The sequence below is a fragment of the Astatotilapia calliptera genome, chromosome 3 (assembly GCF_900246225.1).
Source record: "Astatotilapia calliptera chromosome 3, fAstCal1.2, whole genome shotgun sequence".
Lineage (NCBI taxonomy): Eukaryota > Metazoa > Chordata > Actinopteri > Cichliformes > Cichlidae > Astatotilapia > Astatotilapia calliptera.
In genome coordinates this window covers 32,733,669-32,749,989 of record NC_039304.1, presented here as the reverse complement: position 1 = coordinate 32,749,989, position 16,321 = coordinate 32,733,669, and the positions used below count along the sequence as shown (strand labels likewise).

At 36.5% G+C, this 16,321-nt stretch overlaps 1 protein-coding gene across 1 annotated transcript in view; it reads left to right on the top strand.

Moving 5' to 3' along the window:
• Positions 1–3,070: 3,070 nt before the first annotated feature.
• The window catches only part of LOC113014331 (integrin alpha-X-like), a 25,274-nt gene continuing 12,023 nt past the window's right edge, over positions 3,071–16,321 (top strand). The window contains exons 1-14 of the mRNA XM_026155784.1: positions 3,071–3,155; positions 6,123–6,225; positions 6,388–6,491; positions 6,847–6,917; positions 7,318–7,432; positions 9,262–9,389; positions 9,511–9,656; positions 10,070–10,220; positions 11,003–11,147; positions 11,727–11,800; positions 11,970–12,090; positions 12,855–12,994; positions 13,107–13,247; positions 13,355–13,541. Coding sequence (XP_026011569.1) covers positions 3,119–3,155; positions 6,123–6,225; positions 6,388–6,491; positions 6,847–6,917; positions 7,318–7,432; positions 9,262–9,389; positions 9,511–9,656; positions 10,070–10,220; positions 11,003–11,147; positions 11,727–11,800; positions 11,970–12,090; positions 12,855–12,994; positions 13,107–13,247; positions 13,355–13,541 — 1,663 coding nt within the window. The 5' untranslated portion in view covers positions 3,071–3,118. The remainder of the gene's footprint in view (positions 3,156–6,122; positions 6,226–6,387; positions 6,492–6,846; positions 6,918–7,317; positions 7,433–9,261; positions 9,390–9,510; positions 9,657–10,069; positions 10,221–11,002; positions 11,148–11,726; positions 11,801–11,969; positions 12,091–12,854; positions 12,995–13,106; positions 13,248–13,354; positions 13,542–16,321) is intronic.

Here is a 16,321-nt window from a genome sequence, read left to right as displayed (position 1 = left end):
AGAGTTTACGCCAGCGCCCTGTTATATTTTAGATAGCAAGGAGCAGACGGCAGTTTCACTCCACCGAGGGAGCCTGTGACGTACTGCCCAGCTTTCTTTAAGCCGCGATGGCCGGGTCCTCAGGTGGAAGCAGCCTCTGAATTTGGACACCCCCGCTGTTTCCGGGCCGGCCAATAATAACGGTGACATTTAACGTATTTTATCTGATAAAGAAACACTGTAAAATGTATTTATCACCCCAAAACAGCCCTTTTGAATGTCTCCCTAATTCTGAGGTCTCAAGGTTGGCAAGTATGGCCACAACACCTCATTTTTTTGCCACATGTATCGCAAACCACGTCTCAGCTGTTTGTGGAGGTAAAATACGTCCGCACAATTACGCTCAGCCATTGTCGTGAGTGCGCACGCCAAGGGGCTGCAAGACATTTATACAGCCGTATTTCGAACATGACTATGAAATGCGGAAGAGGAAGTAGTTCCTTTGAATGTAGACAATCCGAATGTTATAGTTTCTTTCCACTGTGTTCCTGTTAATGATAAACTACAAATTTACCCTAAATTACTAAAATATCAATATTTTAATGTGAGAATCGTTTCTAGAATATAAATGACTGGTATCGGAGGAATCGATATTTCAGGATCGATCCGCACATTACTGGAAACCAAGGTAAAGAATATAGAATGAGACCATTGTGAGCTCGCTTCCTGGATCCTGTTAATATTCTTGCCGTAGCATTTTGTATGATAATCTAGATTTTTTTTGTTTAATAATCTGAGCCATTAAATAAGGTATTAGATTAATCTAATAATGACAAAAAGGCATGAATAATTTTCTCCATTTCTCCTAAAGAGACAATATGTCGCAATTTAGAAATGTCCCTTAAATTAAAAAACAGGAACGAAAAGTAGATGCTACATGAGTATAAGAGGTTAGCATTTGAACCATTTAAGAGCCAAATTTTAGACTATAAATCAGGAAGAGCTATGATCATGGTGCTAGTTTTGTTTGCATTTAGGACATGTGTCAGGTCTGTCATAAAAGCAGAATCCAAACCCAGGACTTCAAAAATAAAAGGTTTCAAATGAGAGACATGTAAAGAGTTATGAATTTTCAAGTTTCGAGGCAGGTTTAAATGGACCGACGTAAAGCCACGTCTCCTTGTCTGATCATTTCTTTCCTGTTTACAGGTTCGTATCATGCCCGAAATAGAATATAACAGCAATTACATCCATTATATAGCATAGATTAACCATGATGGTTGGAAACTGAAAGCGCACAACGTTGTGTAGTACAATAAATTAGACTTTTGTAAGTATTTGTTTCCAGCTTTAGCAGCATGCTACGGTTAGCATGTTAGTTTGGGTCACACACCTCCTATGCTCTGTGATGTTAGTGATCGGCTCCACCGTTATTGTGTATTGTTTTAGTCTCTTGTTTTCTGCCATAAAGTGTTTCCGTGAATTCAGTGCACATGTCAAGATGGTGCTGATTATGCCATTCTTTCAAACTATTTGAGATTTATAGATTTGTCTTGTTGGAATTCATTTTTAACAAAGTCTTTTCAAGAATATTGGTCATGTTTATGACGTTGGAATGTGTTCCCTTGGCAGTGCCAGGATTGTGAGTGATTGCTGAAAATGTTGAAATGTATTCACTCACTTTTTATTATTATTTGTAAATATGTGTGCAAATGGTTGGTTTTTTGTACTGTTTTCATCAATAAATCTCAGCAACAAAGGACATACACCCATGTGTGTTGATTTCTCCCTAAGATGGCAAACTGAAACACTCCAAGTTGGTGACTTTTGGAGATTTATTTCCCTGGATGATTGAGAATGCTTCAAGATGAAACACAAAAGGAAGTAAGTTCACAGCTTTTAGCAGCTCCCCCACCCCCTCAATCACACACCCCCACTCCCCTCCCTCCAGAATTCCCAGGTAACAACCTAATATACATATGAATGACTAGCCAATTTAGCTTCCACTTGGCTGAAGCTAAAGCTTAGCTAAAAGCCTACCAGCCATTTGGCTGCTCTCCGGCTTTTAAAGGTTGAAAGGTAGAAGCCTGGCAGTGCTAGTTTAATCAGTCTGTGTTTATCAGGTTACACATTCGTATCGTCAGGTTTTACTACACATTACATCGCTTTCAGTTTCTCTCATTCAAATAGCTTATGAAACAAAACACACATTTAAAAACATGTGAAATGTTGCACCTTGGATATGCTCAGAGCATCACGTGTAAGTTTGTGGTGTCAAAAATATACTTTAACACTGGTGGGGAGTTCGCATTAGGGGAGAGTGACTTCTTGTAGACTTCCTCATACAGCAAGAATCAGCTGGTTAGTCATCTACCAGTGAGGCGAGGCTCTAAAATGAACTATTTTTAGATGTTCAAAGTGATGCTAAGTACTGAAAATGTATTCACTTTATGTGCATATCAGGATAATGTGCTCACAAAAGATCCACACTGTTCAAGATTAGGATTATTAGGGTATGAAGAGTCAACCACACACATGAAGTAGGAACATAATAAATCCAGGCCTCTATGTCGCTTGCAAAACTGCCACGATACCAAATTTTCTCACTCATAGATGTTTAGAGGAAGTCGCATGAAAAGCAGAAACTGAATTTTTATTTTTAGATTTCTTTTTCTTAATTACAATTAAAAAATTGCTTTTAAATTTGATTAAGACCAACTTTTTACCAAAAAAAATATTTTCACACCAGCAAATAACAAACTGATAGAACCTTAGATTGAGGGTTTTTGTTTTGCTATTTCTTATCTTCATATTCATAATCACAGGGATTTTATCTTGTGGCTCAGAAACTAATAAACTATCCAATGTGTTTACTGTAAGTGTCAGTATTGTTTACTTAAAAAATAAGTGTTTAATTCACATTAAAGAACAACACCACAGTGTAGTTTGGCATCAAACAGACAGTGCTGTCACTATTGTAGCTCCTCCCACATAACCAACCGTTCCTCTAAATAAAACTCTTACCCTTGAGGAACTCTCTTATGATTTCTGCATTTTGATTTCATCTCCTCCTCTGAAACTTTCAAGAGAAGTAACATTGAACTCCTGTGTTGTTTACATTTTCCATGTGAGTGACAGAATGGACTGGATAGTTAGTGCTACGCTATTCTTGTCAGGTAAGACAAGCTTGCGCATTTTGTGTTTGTTTTTTATTCATTAATAATAAATGTCTGAAAACAGTAAAAATATGTAAGTACGTTTTTCTACTAAATACACACAGCACAGTGACAAAGTGTCTTTAAAAAATATCTTTCTTGTGGAATTAAAAACAAGTAGACACTACAGATTAGCAAGGGAAAGCAAATCATTTATAAATACCTTTGTAATGGCAATTTCCTTATTTGCATTTTTCTCCTTTATCTCTGCAATCAACTCAGTTAACTTCTGACTGCATCAATAGTTTAATTACTAAAATGTTTATGAGTTTATTTCCTGAATAGTCAAACAAAACAAAAGTAAATTCTTACTTACAACCCAAAACCAACTGTAGAACTGGACATAAAATCCAATATACTTATTACTTCTTGTGTATATATCCATTTTCCATGACCATGTCCCTCAGTGGCAAAGCTCAGCGAGCCCCAGATACAGATCCAGCCGTGTAGGCACACACCCACACACACACACTTGCACACACACCCAAGCCATTCACTTACTTGCTCACACATATCCACCCATTAACAACACAAGCAGTGAACCAGATGCGAGCTCGTGATCTGTTTTGGGAAGGACTTAGTCCTAACACATGCATTCGGAGAGCTGTATAGATCCAATCTATGAAGAATGTGCCAAAAATCTAAATTTGTATAGAGCGGCTAAAAAAATTTTAGAGTTTACCCGGTCAAAGACTTTCTCTGTAGCTAAAAAGACAACTGCGGTTTCTAATTTATTGATGGAGCAATAATCTATTATATTTATATTATATTTATTAGTCTGTGTGTTTTTTTTAGTGTTGGAGTGTTTACCCTGTTTGATCAGGATGTATTATGGATCAAGTGATTTTATTCTAATCTTCTGACAAGGACTTTGCAGAGTATTTTAAGGTTAACATTTATGACTGTAATTGGGCGGTATGTTTGGAGATTACTCTGAATCTGAGTTACCATATACCAAAAAAAAAAAGTAGGTGCTATCATAGGCCAAAGTTCTTTGTAACCCTCAGCTGGAAACCCATCTGGATCTGTGGCTGTGCCAGAGAGACTGGCACTGGTGCATAATCTCTGATAGTGATATAATGAAGCTGCTAACTAAAAACTAGTCCAAGCAAGAGTGTGAGTACTGGAGTACTGGTTATAAGAAGGTGTAATCCCTGAGAGTGGGGTAATGTTAATGCCAAGCATTGCAAAGACCAAAATCACTCATCTATTGTTTAAGAATGTCTGTGGACTGCTCATTCCTTTGACTCACTGCTGTACTGAGCCTTTAATTACTAGAAACATTTGATTCCTAGATACTGGCAATACATAAATACTGAGCCTGGATCTAAGTGGATCTAAGTTTTACAAATCTACCTTCTGGATCTGTAATAACAGTTGCTAACAGTAAGTTTATTCTTCTGCTTATTAGTATGGCTACACCTCTGGTTTTTGAGTTGTAACAAAATGAAAATGTGTGAGGAAAATGTGGATAAGTGTGTGCACAGATGTTTCGGACCAATGAGTCCACAATGTAGAAAGACAATGTTTGCCATTTAACGGGTTAGAAAGCTTAAGCCTCTTTTACTTCAAACCAACTTCCCATAGATGCCATGCGACAAATCTCAGTGTGGTCATGTATAACCTATCCTAGTACTAACTAGGATCAGTACAGCCATTGTGTGGTGTTTTAGTCATGATAAAGCTGCCCTTTGACATACAGCTTATTGACCACGATGACAGCCTGGGAGCCTCCTTGAATGAGCCTTTTTTAGACAGAGAACAGGAACTTGCATCACTCCAGCATTTCCTTTGGAAACTGCAAACATTCAAGTCTGTTCCTCTCAGCTCCTAGCTGCGGCTTTTTACCAGTGTTTGAATTTGTCCACAAAAGATCGGGATCTGCATCCATCTGCTCATTTACCTTCAAAACAATGAGCACGGTGTATGCTGATGTTTTTAACTACATCCACCCAGAGTTTCAGATAAGTCTGGATATCATGACTCACTGTTGTTTCTGGATCCTCTTCTGCCATCTCTGGTATTCCTGAAAACACCAAGCTATCCATCATGCTGTGAGCCTGCAGCTCAATAATAGTGTCTTTGATCTTTCAGTTTTCTCGGGTCATTCCTTCTCGATGGATTTCACCAACTCTCTGAGGATGGTGTTTACAGCAGCAAGTGTTTGCAGCCAGCAGCTGCTGTCTGAATTCCACTGACTCATTCAGCACTTGAAAGTCTTTTTGAAGGATTACCAAAAGGGCTAGCCGTGAATCACAGCTGCAGAGTTTTGTGCTTATTGACTTCAAAATGCCCACCATGTCACCGGTCTGTGGAGAGACCGGCTACAGGGAATCTTCATGGATGGTGCTGGTTTGCTGCTTGAGCAAGTCAGTGCGTTTGGGTTCCTGATAACAATGCGCTGAAACGCTCATAAATATAAGTCTGAACTGTCCAGATGTAATTTGCAGTCTTCCAGAGTGCTGAAGTTGATTAAAATATAGTTATAATTCTCATTTTTTATGACTTTTAAAGCTTTCTAGGTGTAAACTGGCAGAGAAAATTAGTGGAACGTTTGCAATTAGCAATTTAGCTCAGCTGCACACGCTCAGTGCTGCTGAGATTCTTGTTGGGTCTTGCATGACTACAGCATAGCCCTTTGACTTTGTTACGTATGGATGTTGTGGTATGAAATTTTCACTGTATGGTAATCAAATCAAAAAACGTTTAAACTTTCACAATGAAATCTAATAACTTCCAAGCAAGTAACTGCTTTGAGCACAATATTCTGAGCTTTTTAGTCGCTAGTGCTAATGAAAGGTTAAAAAAAAAACCACAGCCTACTTTTCTTAATGTGATTTGTAATTAGAGGCGCTATAACCACATTTTCATTCTTATGAAGGCTTTAAATAAAACTTCTGATATTCTTCTTTCTTCTTAAATTTTCAGTGTTTAGTGCCACACTTTGTTTCAATATTGAGCCCGTGGCTTGGAGAGCCCTGAGGAGCTCTGCTGCTGGTTTTGGTTACCAGGTGGTTCAAAGACAATCAGAGTAAGTGAACATTGGTTTCCATCTGTGTGTTTAAGATTATTGCTATTTATGTATTGATTTTGAACTACCATCTCTGTTATGCACCAGAGCAAAAAATAAACATATAAAACACTTGTAGTTTTGTAGTTTAACTTACATCATTGACTGAATTTATTTCCTCAGTCTGCTGGTCAGTGCTCCACTTGAACAGTATTCACAAAATGAAAGAGGGAGAATATATAGGTGCACCACATCTTCCCAAACCTGCCAAGATATCCAATTTGAAGGTAGGTAACTGGTAACAGTAAATATTTTGCTGTCAAAGAAATTTTGCACAAATCCAGGCACAGGAACTCGTTAAACTGGTTCATAGAGTACATATATCCAGGTATCTTAGTAGGTACCTTTCACTCTTCAAAAACAATATTGATTTACCAGTTAATAAAATTAAATAAGCAAAGAAAAAAAATCATTAAGGTTTTTCTTTTCTATTGTTTTCAACATTTTAAAATTACATAATAGTGAAATTTTATTCTGTTTTTCTTTCAATTTGTTACCTTCACCCTTGTGCTCTTACTTTTACAGTGTATTTTATGTTTTGTTTAAAAAAAAACAATAAAAAATGTAATGTTTTCACTACAGCACCAGGTTTCGCAGTCAACATGTCGCTTGGTTTGACAATGAAAAGCGATCAAAGAGCACAAAACACTGTGGTGAGTTACTGAACTGCAGACATTGCCAGTGCTTTGTTAAATTCTCTAAGGATCAAAATCTTCTGTCCTCTGTGTGTCAGATGTTTTGTTATAATCTCAAAATGCATGAAGGTCAATTCATAATGTACTTAATAAGTTGTGAAGGCTCTAAAGTGCTGTAAAAATGAAAAAATTAAAATCATGTTTTAAAATGCTCAAATTTGTCCCTTAACATAGAAATTATTAATCATATCAAGGTAAAAAAATTGCACGACTTCTTTAAAAGACTAAAGTTGGTTTTTTTTGTTTTTTTTAAATCACCATTTCTGAGCAGCCATATAAGAATTTGTTTTTTGTCAAATTGATTGATCTCAAACAATAAACCATTGTTTAATCACATCTTGGCTTTGTCTCCTCTCAGGTGTGTGGTCCAACCATTGCAAAGGACTGCAAAAGCATCACCATGTACAACGGGGTGTGCTTTCAGTTGGACCGTTACAATAGGCTTGGACCACCCGTACCTTCTTCTATTCAAGGTAACAGTAAAAGGAGTTTGGCAAAGAGACACTCTTTAACACATACTCTCTTATACATGTCAGCATAAATTAAGGCTGATCAGAAAAAGCAGTGGAGCAAATAAAAAAAAATTTTTTTGGAAGATGAGATTGCTGCAAAGGTAGAAGTGACACCAGGCTACATGTATGACTTGTATGATTTGGTGTAAAAAAAAAAAGAGATGACAGTCAAGGCCAAATATGAAGCCACACCCCTAAAAAATTTGCAAGAGAAAAACCCAAATCAAGTTTAGATATTGCTTAGAAATCATTTCCTTCTCTTTTTTTAAAATTATTTTTTTTGAAAAGGGATTGTTACAGTAAAGTGAATTAATATTATTTAGTCAAAAGGAAAAAAAAAGACTTTTTCTTAGTCCTTTTGTTTTACATTCACATAACAAAAAGTGAACTCGGTGGCTTGACAGTGTATACATAATGCAACATATTTAACTTATTTACTTAAAGTACATTTAATACATATTATGAAGTAGAGGGTTGACCTGGCATTATACAATACATGGGAGATACACCAATTCAGGGCTGATGTTACCTAAATTCAGGGCGGATGGGGGACACAAAGCTAATCCATTTATTCCATATTTTGTAGAATTTATCTTTTTGAATTTTTAAGGAGAATGTCAATTTTTCCATGTTAAATATTTCAAAAACCACATTAAACCAATCCTCAAGTGTTGGAGGAGTTGGATTTAGCCAATTTTTCGTTACTGATTTTTTGCTGGCCACTCATAGTGCTTGTAAGAGCTTTGTGTCCCATCCCCAGACCCATGTACAAATTTACAAATTACAAGTTTTATCTTAAAGACCTCGCACAGAGTTTAATGGATTGCCTTGATGTGCCTTTTCTGATCCATATCTTCTCCAGCTTCTTGCTTTCATTTTCGTTGGTCTCTCCAAGATAGTGAACTTGTTGAGTACCAATGAAAATTACAAATCCTCTCCCAGTTCTTGTTTGTTATACCCATCCCTGATTCCAATTCCCATTTGGTCTTAATGTTTTGAGTAGTATCCTTCCTTGCCCGAAGAAGCACATTATATAGTTTGGAGATTGCCTTTCTCAGAGAAACAACATATGTTAATTTAACTATCTTAAAAATTCCTGACTCAACCGAGTTTGGGTTTGGGATATTGCAATATTGGTTAAAATAATCCCGCATTTGAAGAAACCTGAAGAAATCTACTTGTCTTAGGACATTTCTTATTTGTAAAGACTGAAAACTCTGTAGTGTCCCTTTATGTGTGGAGAAATGTTGTTTGCCCACTCTCTATCCAAGACTGAAATCTTTTATCACTTTCATTTGGTTTAAAATCTGTATCGTATGCACACCATCTAAATTCTTTTAGTATCCGTTCACTAGAAACATCACAAATTAGGTTTGTAATTATTTTCCTTTTTGAATGCATACTTTAGAGAGTCTATTTAGAGTTAAAGTTGAATCTTTTACATCAACTTTATTAAGAATTTACATTAAAGAGAAGCTTGTCTAAATGAGGTATTTATGGTAACCCCCACCCACAAAGTCCCAAGTCTTGTACTGCATTCAACCACTTCAAGCAACTTCTCCTTTTAATGTGTGCCTTCCTCTTCTTTGTTATTTATTTTTGTTGTCTTAGTATTTATATGTCCTGCACAGTTGGTGTGAGCAGCCATAGTTTCATTGTACATGTACAATGTGCAACAAAGGGTTATTCTTTTCTATTCGATTCTATTGTTTATATAATATGAGTGTGAGGAAAATGTTAAAATTAACCCTTTAAAATGTATTTCATTCTGAAATTAATCTCTTTGATAGGGTGCCCACTGCAAACAGACATTGCCTTTCTGTTGGATGGTTCAGGCAGCGTGTCTCAGCCTGATTTTCAAACAATGAAGAGATTTGTGAAAGAGATAATTCAATCATTTCTCTCAAGTGAAACACAGGTAAGCAGCTGTTGTCACTCTGTCAGTAAAATCATGGCACATATATAAAATAGTTCCATTGTTATTTCTATTAAGTCCCATAAAAATAATGTTTTACATGTTTTAATTTCTGCCTTTTCAGTTTTCTGTTTCCCAGTTCTCCACTTATCCAGAGGTTCACTTTAACTTTAAGAAATTTTCCTCATCTGGATCAGTGGAGACTGACATCAATGGAATCAGACAGCAGGGGGGATCTACTTACACAGCTAAGGCCATCACACATGTTGTGTAAGTAATACAATGATATTACTGAAGCACTGCAGTTACCTCATTGTTTGGACTTCCTGTCCAGATGACTTTTTTTCTTTGAATCTGACCACACTAATTTGACTGTGACTGCAGGAAGCCTTTTAAATGGGACACTGTACTCAGACTTGGGTTTTAAAGCATCTTCACCAGAGTCATGGCACCCAAAAAGGCTAAATTCAAATGTTTGCAGATTTAAATTTGAAAAAAACAAACAAACAAACAAACTTGTATTACATTGATTTGTACAAAAGTAAAAAAAAAAAAAAAAAGCAAAACAGAATGATGTATGCTTAAATAACAACCATGCAATTTACCTGATAGTATATCATTTACAAGATCAACTGTAAAACAAAACAATCTTTAGAAATTCGATTTTTTTTTTTATTTGACAGGAACAACGTTTTCACACCACAAAGTGGTTCCAGACCAAATGGGAAGAAGGTCTTGATAGTAATTACTGATGGACAATCTACTGACCGGTATGATCTACGAGATGCAACAAAGCGAGCAGAGAGTAAAAACATTGTTCGATTTGCTATTGGGGTAAGTACTTTCATTACTAAACTTGCAGAATGTTGCATTTTATACTAGTACTTGGTTTTGTTCACTTGTCACACTACACTCCCATTATAATGCACTATAGGGAGACAGGTCCTGAGCAACTCATTCACTACACCTTCAGAAGCTGCTTGGCCATAGAGACCCAGTCTATGAAGCTCACAATCTTTGTGCTGCATTAATGCCACAGGAGGTTAAAAGTGTTTTCAACTTTTACACTGAGTTGGCATGGCTCTAAAGCAGGGGTCCCCAATCCCAGTCCACGAGGGCCGGTGTCCCTGCAGGTTTTAGAGCTCACCCTGGGTCAACACACCTGAATCACATGATTAGTTCATTACTAGGCCTCTGGAGAACTGAAGACATGTTGAGAAGGTAATTTATCCATTTAAATCAGCTGTGATGGATCAAGGACACATCTAAAACCTGCAGGGACACCGGCCCTCGTGGACTGGGATTGGGGACCCCTGCTCTAAAGGCTTCCACTTTGAAATAATACCATTTATAGTCAATCGTGGAATACAGGAGGGATTAAATTTCACAAACTGACTTGTTGCAGCAGTGAGATCATATTACAGTATCACACTCATATTAGCTAAGGTCTTTAAAATGACAAATTCTTTCTCAAATATTTGTTAAGGCTAAGTAATGGCTTAGTGATGTGTGTAAATTTTACTGTAAATCAGGTGAAGTATAAGGACTGTATTTTACTAAAGTGAGCAAATAATCTTGCTTAATATGAGGACTCAAACATATCTGTAAAATCATAGGTGGGCAGCGCTTTTAGGCTCCCTGATGCAAGAAAAGAACTGCGCACCATTGCATCCACTCCCTCATATGTGTTTGAAGTGGAGAACTTCGACGCACTTGAAGTAATAAGACAGAATCTGCAGGACAAAATTTTCTCCATCGAAGGTATGAACATGAATTTATTGTTTCAACTTAAAATTCCTGTAAATGTTTCAAAAATTCAAATAATTACATTATGTTAAATATTATTTTACTGCCTACCTATTCATAAGAGTTTTTTCACATCAGATGTCATTCCTAACATGATGATAATCTGTGTGTTTTACTGGAATTGAAGCAGTGAACTTTCATTTGTTGTGTAAACTGCTACACTATGAAGCAACTAAAATCACCACATTGTATCAACTTTATTATATTGTATTCATTAGAGTCACATTTTAAATTGAACATCCTGTAACTTTACATTAGAGAAATGAACAACAAATGCGGTTATAATAAACAGTAAAAATCATTTGAATTATTTGTTATATTAATGAATGTAATAATAATGCTAAATTTGATGCTAAGCATGCTATTACTATAACGTTTTGAAAGGAAGAATCCATTTTCAGATACTTTTATAATAAACAAATTATTTGAAAATTGTACTTAGCATAATGAAGCATAGTGAGAGAATGAACCTGTATGAATGTATATGTTGTATTTTGTCTCTCTTTTACCTTCTCATTTATTTTTCTGACACAGGATCTCAAAGCAGTGGAGAGTCACTGGAAATGGAAATGTCTCAAGAGGGATTCAGTGCAGTTATTGTGCCTGAGGTAATTAAAACTACCTGAAACTCACCAGACAGCCGAGTCATAGAAAGAAAGATTCACATGTGCCTTGTGGGAGTTTTTAAGTTCTAATGGCAAATACAGGTTAAACACATTCCAGATTTTAAAGGTAAAATAAATTGGTTATAAAATGTATTTCCTGTCTGCACTGTAGGGAATTCAGATGTCTATTGTTGGTGCAAACCAGTGGAAGGGAGGCTACGTGCAATACACAACAGGAGGCCAGAAGGTGAAAACATATGAAGATGTGTCTTTGGAGCCTGACAGTTATCTTGGTAAGAATATTACAGCTTTAACAATCTAACTCATACACATGTGATCATGTATATACACAGCTCTGCTCCAGTTCTTTCACCCAGAAACACTAATGAGTTTGCAAAACGGACACAATTTTGTCATGAAACTGCGTGTGTCAGGCAGGAGAAAGGACCCAAATGCAGAACTTCAAAACACAGGGATGAACTGAAGGAGGCTGCTTTATTGCAGTGGCAAAACTTATACAAAAAACACTTATAAAACCAAACCAAAACCCAGAAACTGGCAACTAAAAACAAAACACTGGGAAACTCAGGATTGCAATCTCTGGGAGCACAACAGGAGAAACCCACAAGCATGAGGGGACGATGCAACGCTGACTGAGAGAAACACAGGGCTACAATACATGGAGGGATAACAAGGGAATAGGACACAGGAGGACACACACCTGGGATAATCAAACACAACAAGACAAGGGGAAGCCAAACTAGACACACTACCATGAGACACAGATTTACAAAGTAAAGCAGGAAACATAACACATAAACGCAGGCTTAACAAAGGGATAGAGCTGACAGGGGAGACAAAGCAACCATGGAACACAGAGACAAAAACCAGAATACTAAGAGCGCTAACACCGAAACCAAAAGACTAGAAATGATAAATACTGACACAATCAAAGTTCAATAATAATGCAAAACACTGGGTCACTGACCCAGGACCATGACAAATTTAAATGGAGGCATCTTAATCTTTCTTCCCCCTTTGAATACCTAAATTCTAGGTTACTCTATGGCAGTTGCTAAAACCCAACGTGGCTCTCTGACAGTTGTTGGTGCTCCAAGATATAAACACAGAGGAGCTGTGTTTGCTGTTAACAGAGAAAACTTGAAAAACCAAAAGATTGAGTCCTTTTCGACACAGGTATGTTTTTGCAGGAAGACAAACAAAAAATAAAATTATTTTCTCGAAAATAAAAGCTGTTTCAGTTACACAGTTTTTCTAATTAATAATTTTATTGCTTTAACATTATCAGACTGGTGCATATTTCGGGGCAGAGGTGTGTACCATGGACATAAATAATGATGACATCACTGATCTAATCTTCATATCTGCCCCAATGTACATGGAGCCTGATAGAGAGGGAAGAGTTTATGTTTGCAGATTAACTGGTCCGGTAAATATATTTAGAATATTTATAATATTTTATGTCCTACAGTTAAATTAATCAGTTTATTTGCCAACTTTCTTAATGTTCATAAAAATTCACTCTCTTCCTTTTAGTTTGTGGAGTGTAATTTTGATGATCCATTAGTACTAAGAGGACGTGCAGCTGTCAAAGGAAGGTTCGGCTCTTCTCTTGCTGTGCTGCCTGATCTAAACTCAGATGGATTCAGGGATTTGGCAGTTGGAGCACCTTTGGAGAATAATGGTGAAGGCAGCATCTACATATTTAATGGCGAAGGAGGAGGTCGGGCCGCGAGAGTTGAAGCTCAGGTGTGAAATGTATAGTTTTCAGGGTTTTTTATCGGTTTTTCAGGCGTTATTTTGTTATCGTTTTTATCGTATTACTACGGTTTTCCGCTGTAGTCTTTTCACGTGTGTTAATGAAAATATTTTCTTTTTTTCGTACCGGTGACTAGTTTATATTTTGTTGTCCTATTATATCCGACGACATCCTTAAGGCCAGGTCCGTGAAAATATTGTCGGGCAGCAAACCGGTCCGTGGAAGCAAAAATGGTATAGAGGGAACCTTTACTGCTCTTAAATTGTTGTGAACACGTGTTTCGAAATGTCAGAGAGGTGCGCTCGCTTTGCCACATCGAAGCAAGCGCGAGAGTAAAAGGCACGAAGGGAGGGGCTAATAAACGGCTCAGTCATTTTATTAATGACGTTGAAAAAGCCCAGATCGTAATCGTGATTAAAAATTCGTTAATTGATGCAGCCTAATCACCTTGCATCAGTCGAATGCTGATTTGTTTGACAAGTGGTCCAGAATAGGGAAAGCGGGAAACAGTAAGAGTTACCACCAGGATCAGCAAATATGCAAAAAGAGAAAAAAAGTCATAAAGGTCAAAAAAATAGATTGTGCAAAGTACACCAGTGGCTGCATGGAACACTTGATTGGTTTTAACACTATAGGTTTCACTTCAGTCTCTTTGGATGTCATATTGACTTCGCTTTTCTATAGTAGTTGACTGATGGACTATATCAACAGCATCGCAAGATTAGCCTAAAGACTGGGGATGTATCATGGTGTTTCTGACGCTGTCCTCATCTGACAACAAACAAATGGCTGCAGGCAGACGGGTAGTCTGTGACATTTTTTAATTTTTAAACTTGAAATTTTGTCACTACGTGGAAGCGAGCTGAGAAACTATATAAGGTTTCTCTGTGTTAAAAACGTGTTTTTAAAAGACTAAGAAGAAATTGCAACACAGCAAGCTGTTCTTTGGCACAAACTTGCATGTAATTGTTAGGGGTACACCACGGGGTAAATTAAACCATTTACTTCCATTACTTCAGTAGAAGTGTCTCCAAATAGGTATAAGTCAAATTGCATGCCATAATACAAGGCATTTGAAAATGAAAGTGCAAAACTTAAAACTGTTTCTCTACTTTGACTAGGATCAGTTAGTCCAGTCAAATATTCTTTGGGTTTGTTTTTAGTTGGTTGGTTTAATTTTTTTTCTTGGGTTTACTTACAGGAAAAATAGTTGCTGTTTGACTACTGTGGGCAAGACTATGGCCTGAAGGTTTGTGTTTAATTGGACAACCCATCTAAGATATGCTTGTTGAGCTCATTGGAAAGTAATTAAGAGCATCATCTGGACAGGCCGTGCAAGGAAGAGAACAACGTTAAGTTTGTTGAACTTGAAATCTCTCTTGGGTTAGTACTTTTCAGATTGTTTTATTTTTTACCTACGATAATGAATTTTACAGTTGAACATTGTCGGTTTCGTAAGTCAAGAGTAACAGATCCAGAACTGCTCTTGTTGTTTCCCACTTGACGAAGCCCGGTTAGTTTGGAGTTTGCGAGAAGCATCCAGTGGTTAAAAGTGTAATCAATCCTTGCTTGAGCATGAACAATACATTCCATGTTACGAATGTTTTAGACATTAACATTAAAATAATGGACACTGGCTTTTTTGTTTTTACAAAAGTGAGGGTGAATGAAAATAACTGTTTACGTAGACATCGCTCATGTATAAACAGAATGCAGCTGGCGTTCTCCAATGGTTTTGAGCAGTCTACATTCTGAGTAAGGAATTTGGTTTGGGCTGAAATAACACCTCAGTTTTTCCATTACTATAGGTCTGATCTGGAAAGTGGGGGAAACGATTAAATTACATTTGGGGTTTTAACTTAAAGCTACAGAATTTTGAGTCACCCAAAAATGTCCTTTTTCAAGCTGAAAATTATTTTATACAACAATATCTTAAATGAACATTTAAGGAAATGCTTTTTGATTGAATTTTCATAACTCTAGAACAATAGTGTTTCAGTTAAGTAACTTTATCATACCAATTGGCTTACTAAATGATAATTATTTCATATTGTTAACATGACTTTACTACACACTATTTTATTAAATCCTCTGTTTTGGGTAATGCATGCAATTTCAATTTCTGAATGGAAATCATTTGTTACAACAAGACTGAACACAGACTATAATTTCTAGATGCTTAAGCAACCACATTTATTGCTTCTTTAACCAGTAGAGCATTTTCCAATCAAGTGTTAGAAATACTAGAAAAAGGAAATCCATTCTTTAGTTACGATTTTGAAAATTATAAACTTTCATTAATATAATTTGACCTTTAAAAATAAATATGCTTTACCCTGTTCTATATTTCAAACTGATGTAAAACTTTTATACATTAGTGAATTCATTAAGGTTCACCATCACAAAAATGATAGAATTATCAAAAAACGACAGTAATGTATGATTACACTATCTTTGACTTACCTCAGTAAGACAACTCTACCTTGAACCCACCGCTAAGGTCAGGCAGTCTATCACCACTATGATCAAAAGATGACTGACTGATTGTGAGGCCAAAGAACTTCAGTCCTGACTGACCTCAGAGCAGTTATTCTCTGTGTACATATATATACATAATATTTTAATCAGATTATATATTCCAACTGTAGATTGTATAAGATATTGGAATTACGTGGTAGATGATTTTAGTCATCATTGTGAGTTCTTTGATGTCATGTACCTGTGAGTAAGTAGGACTGATTCTT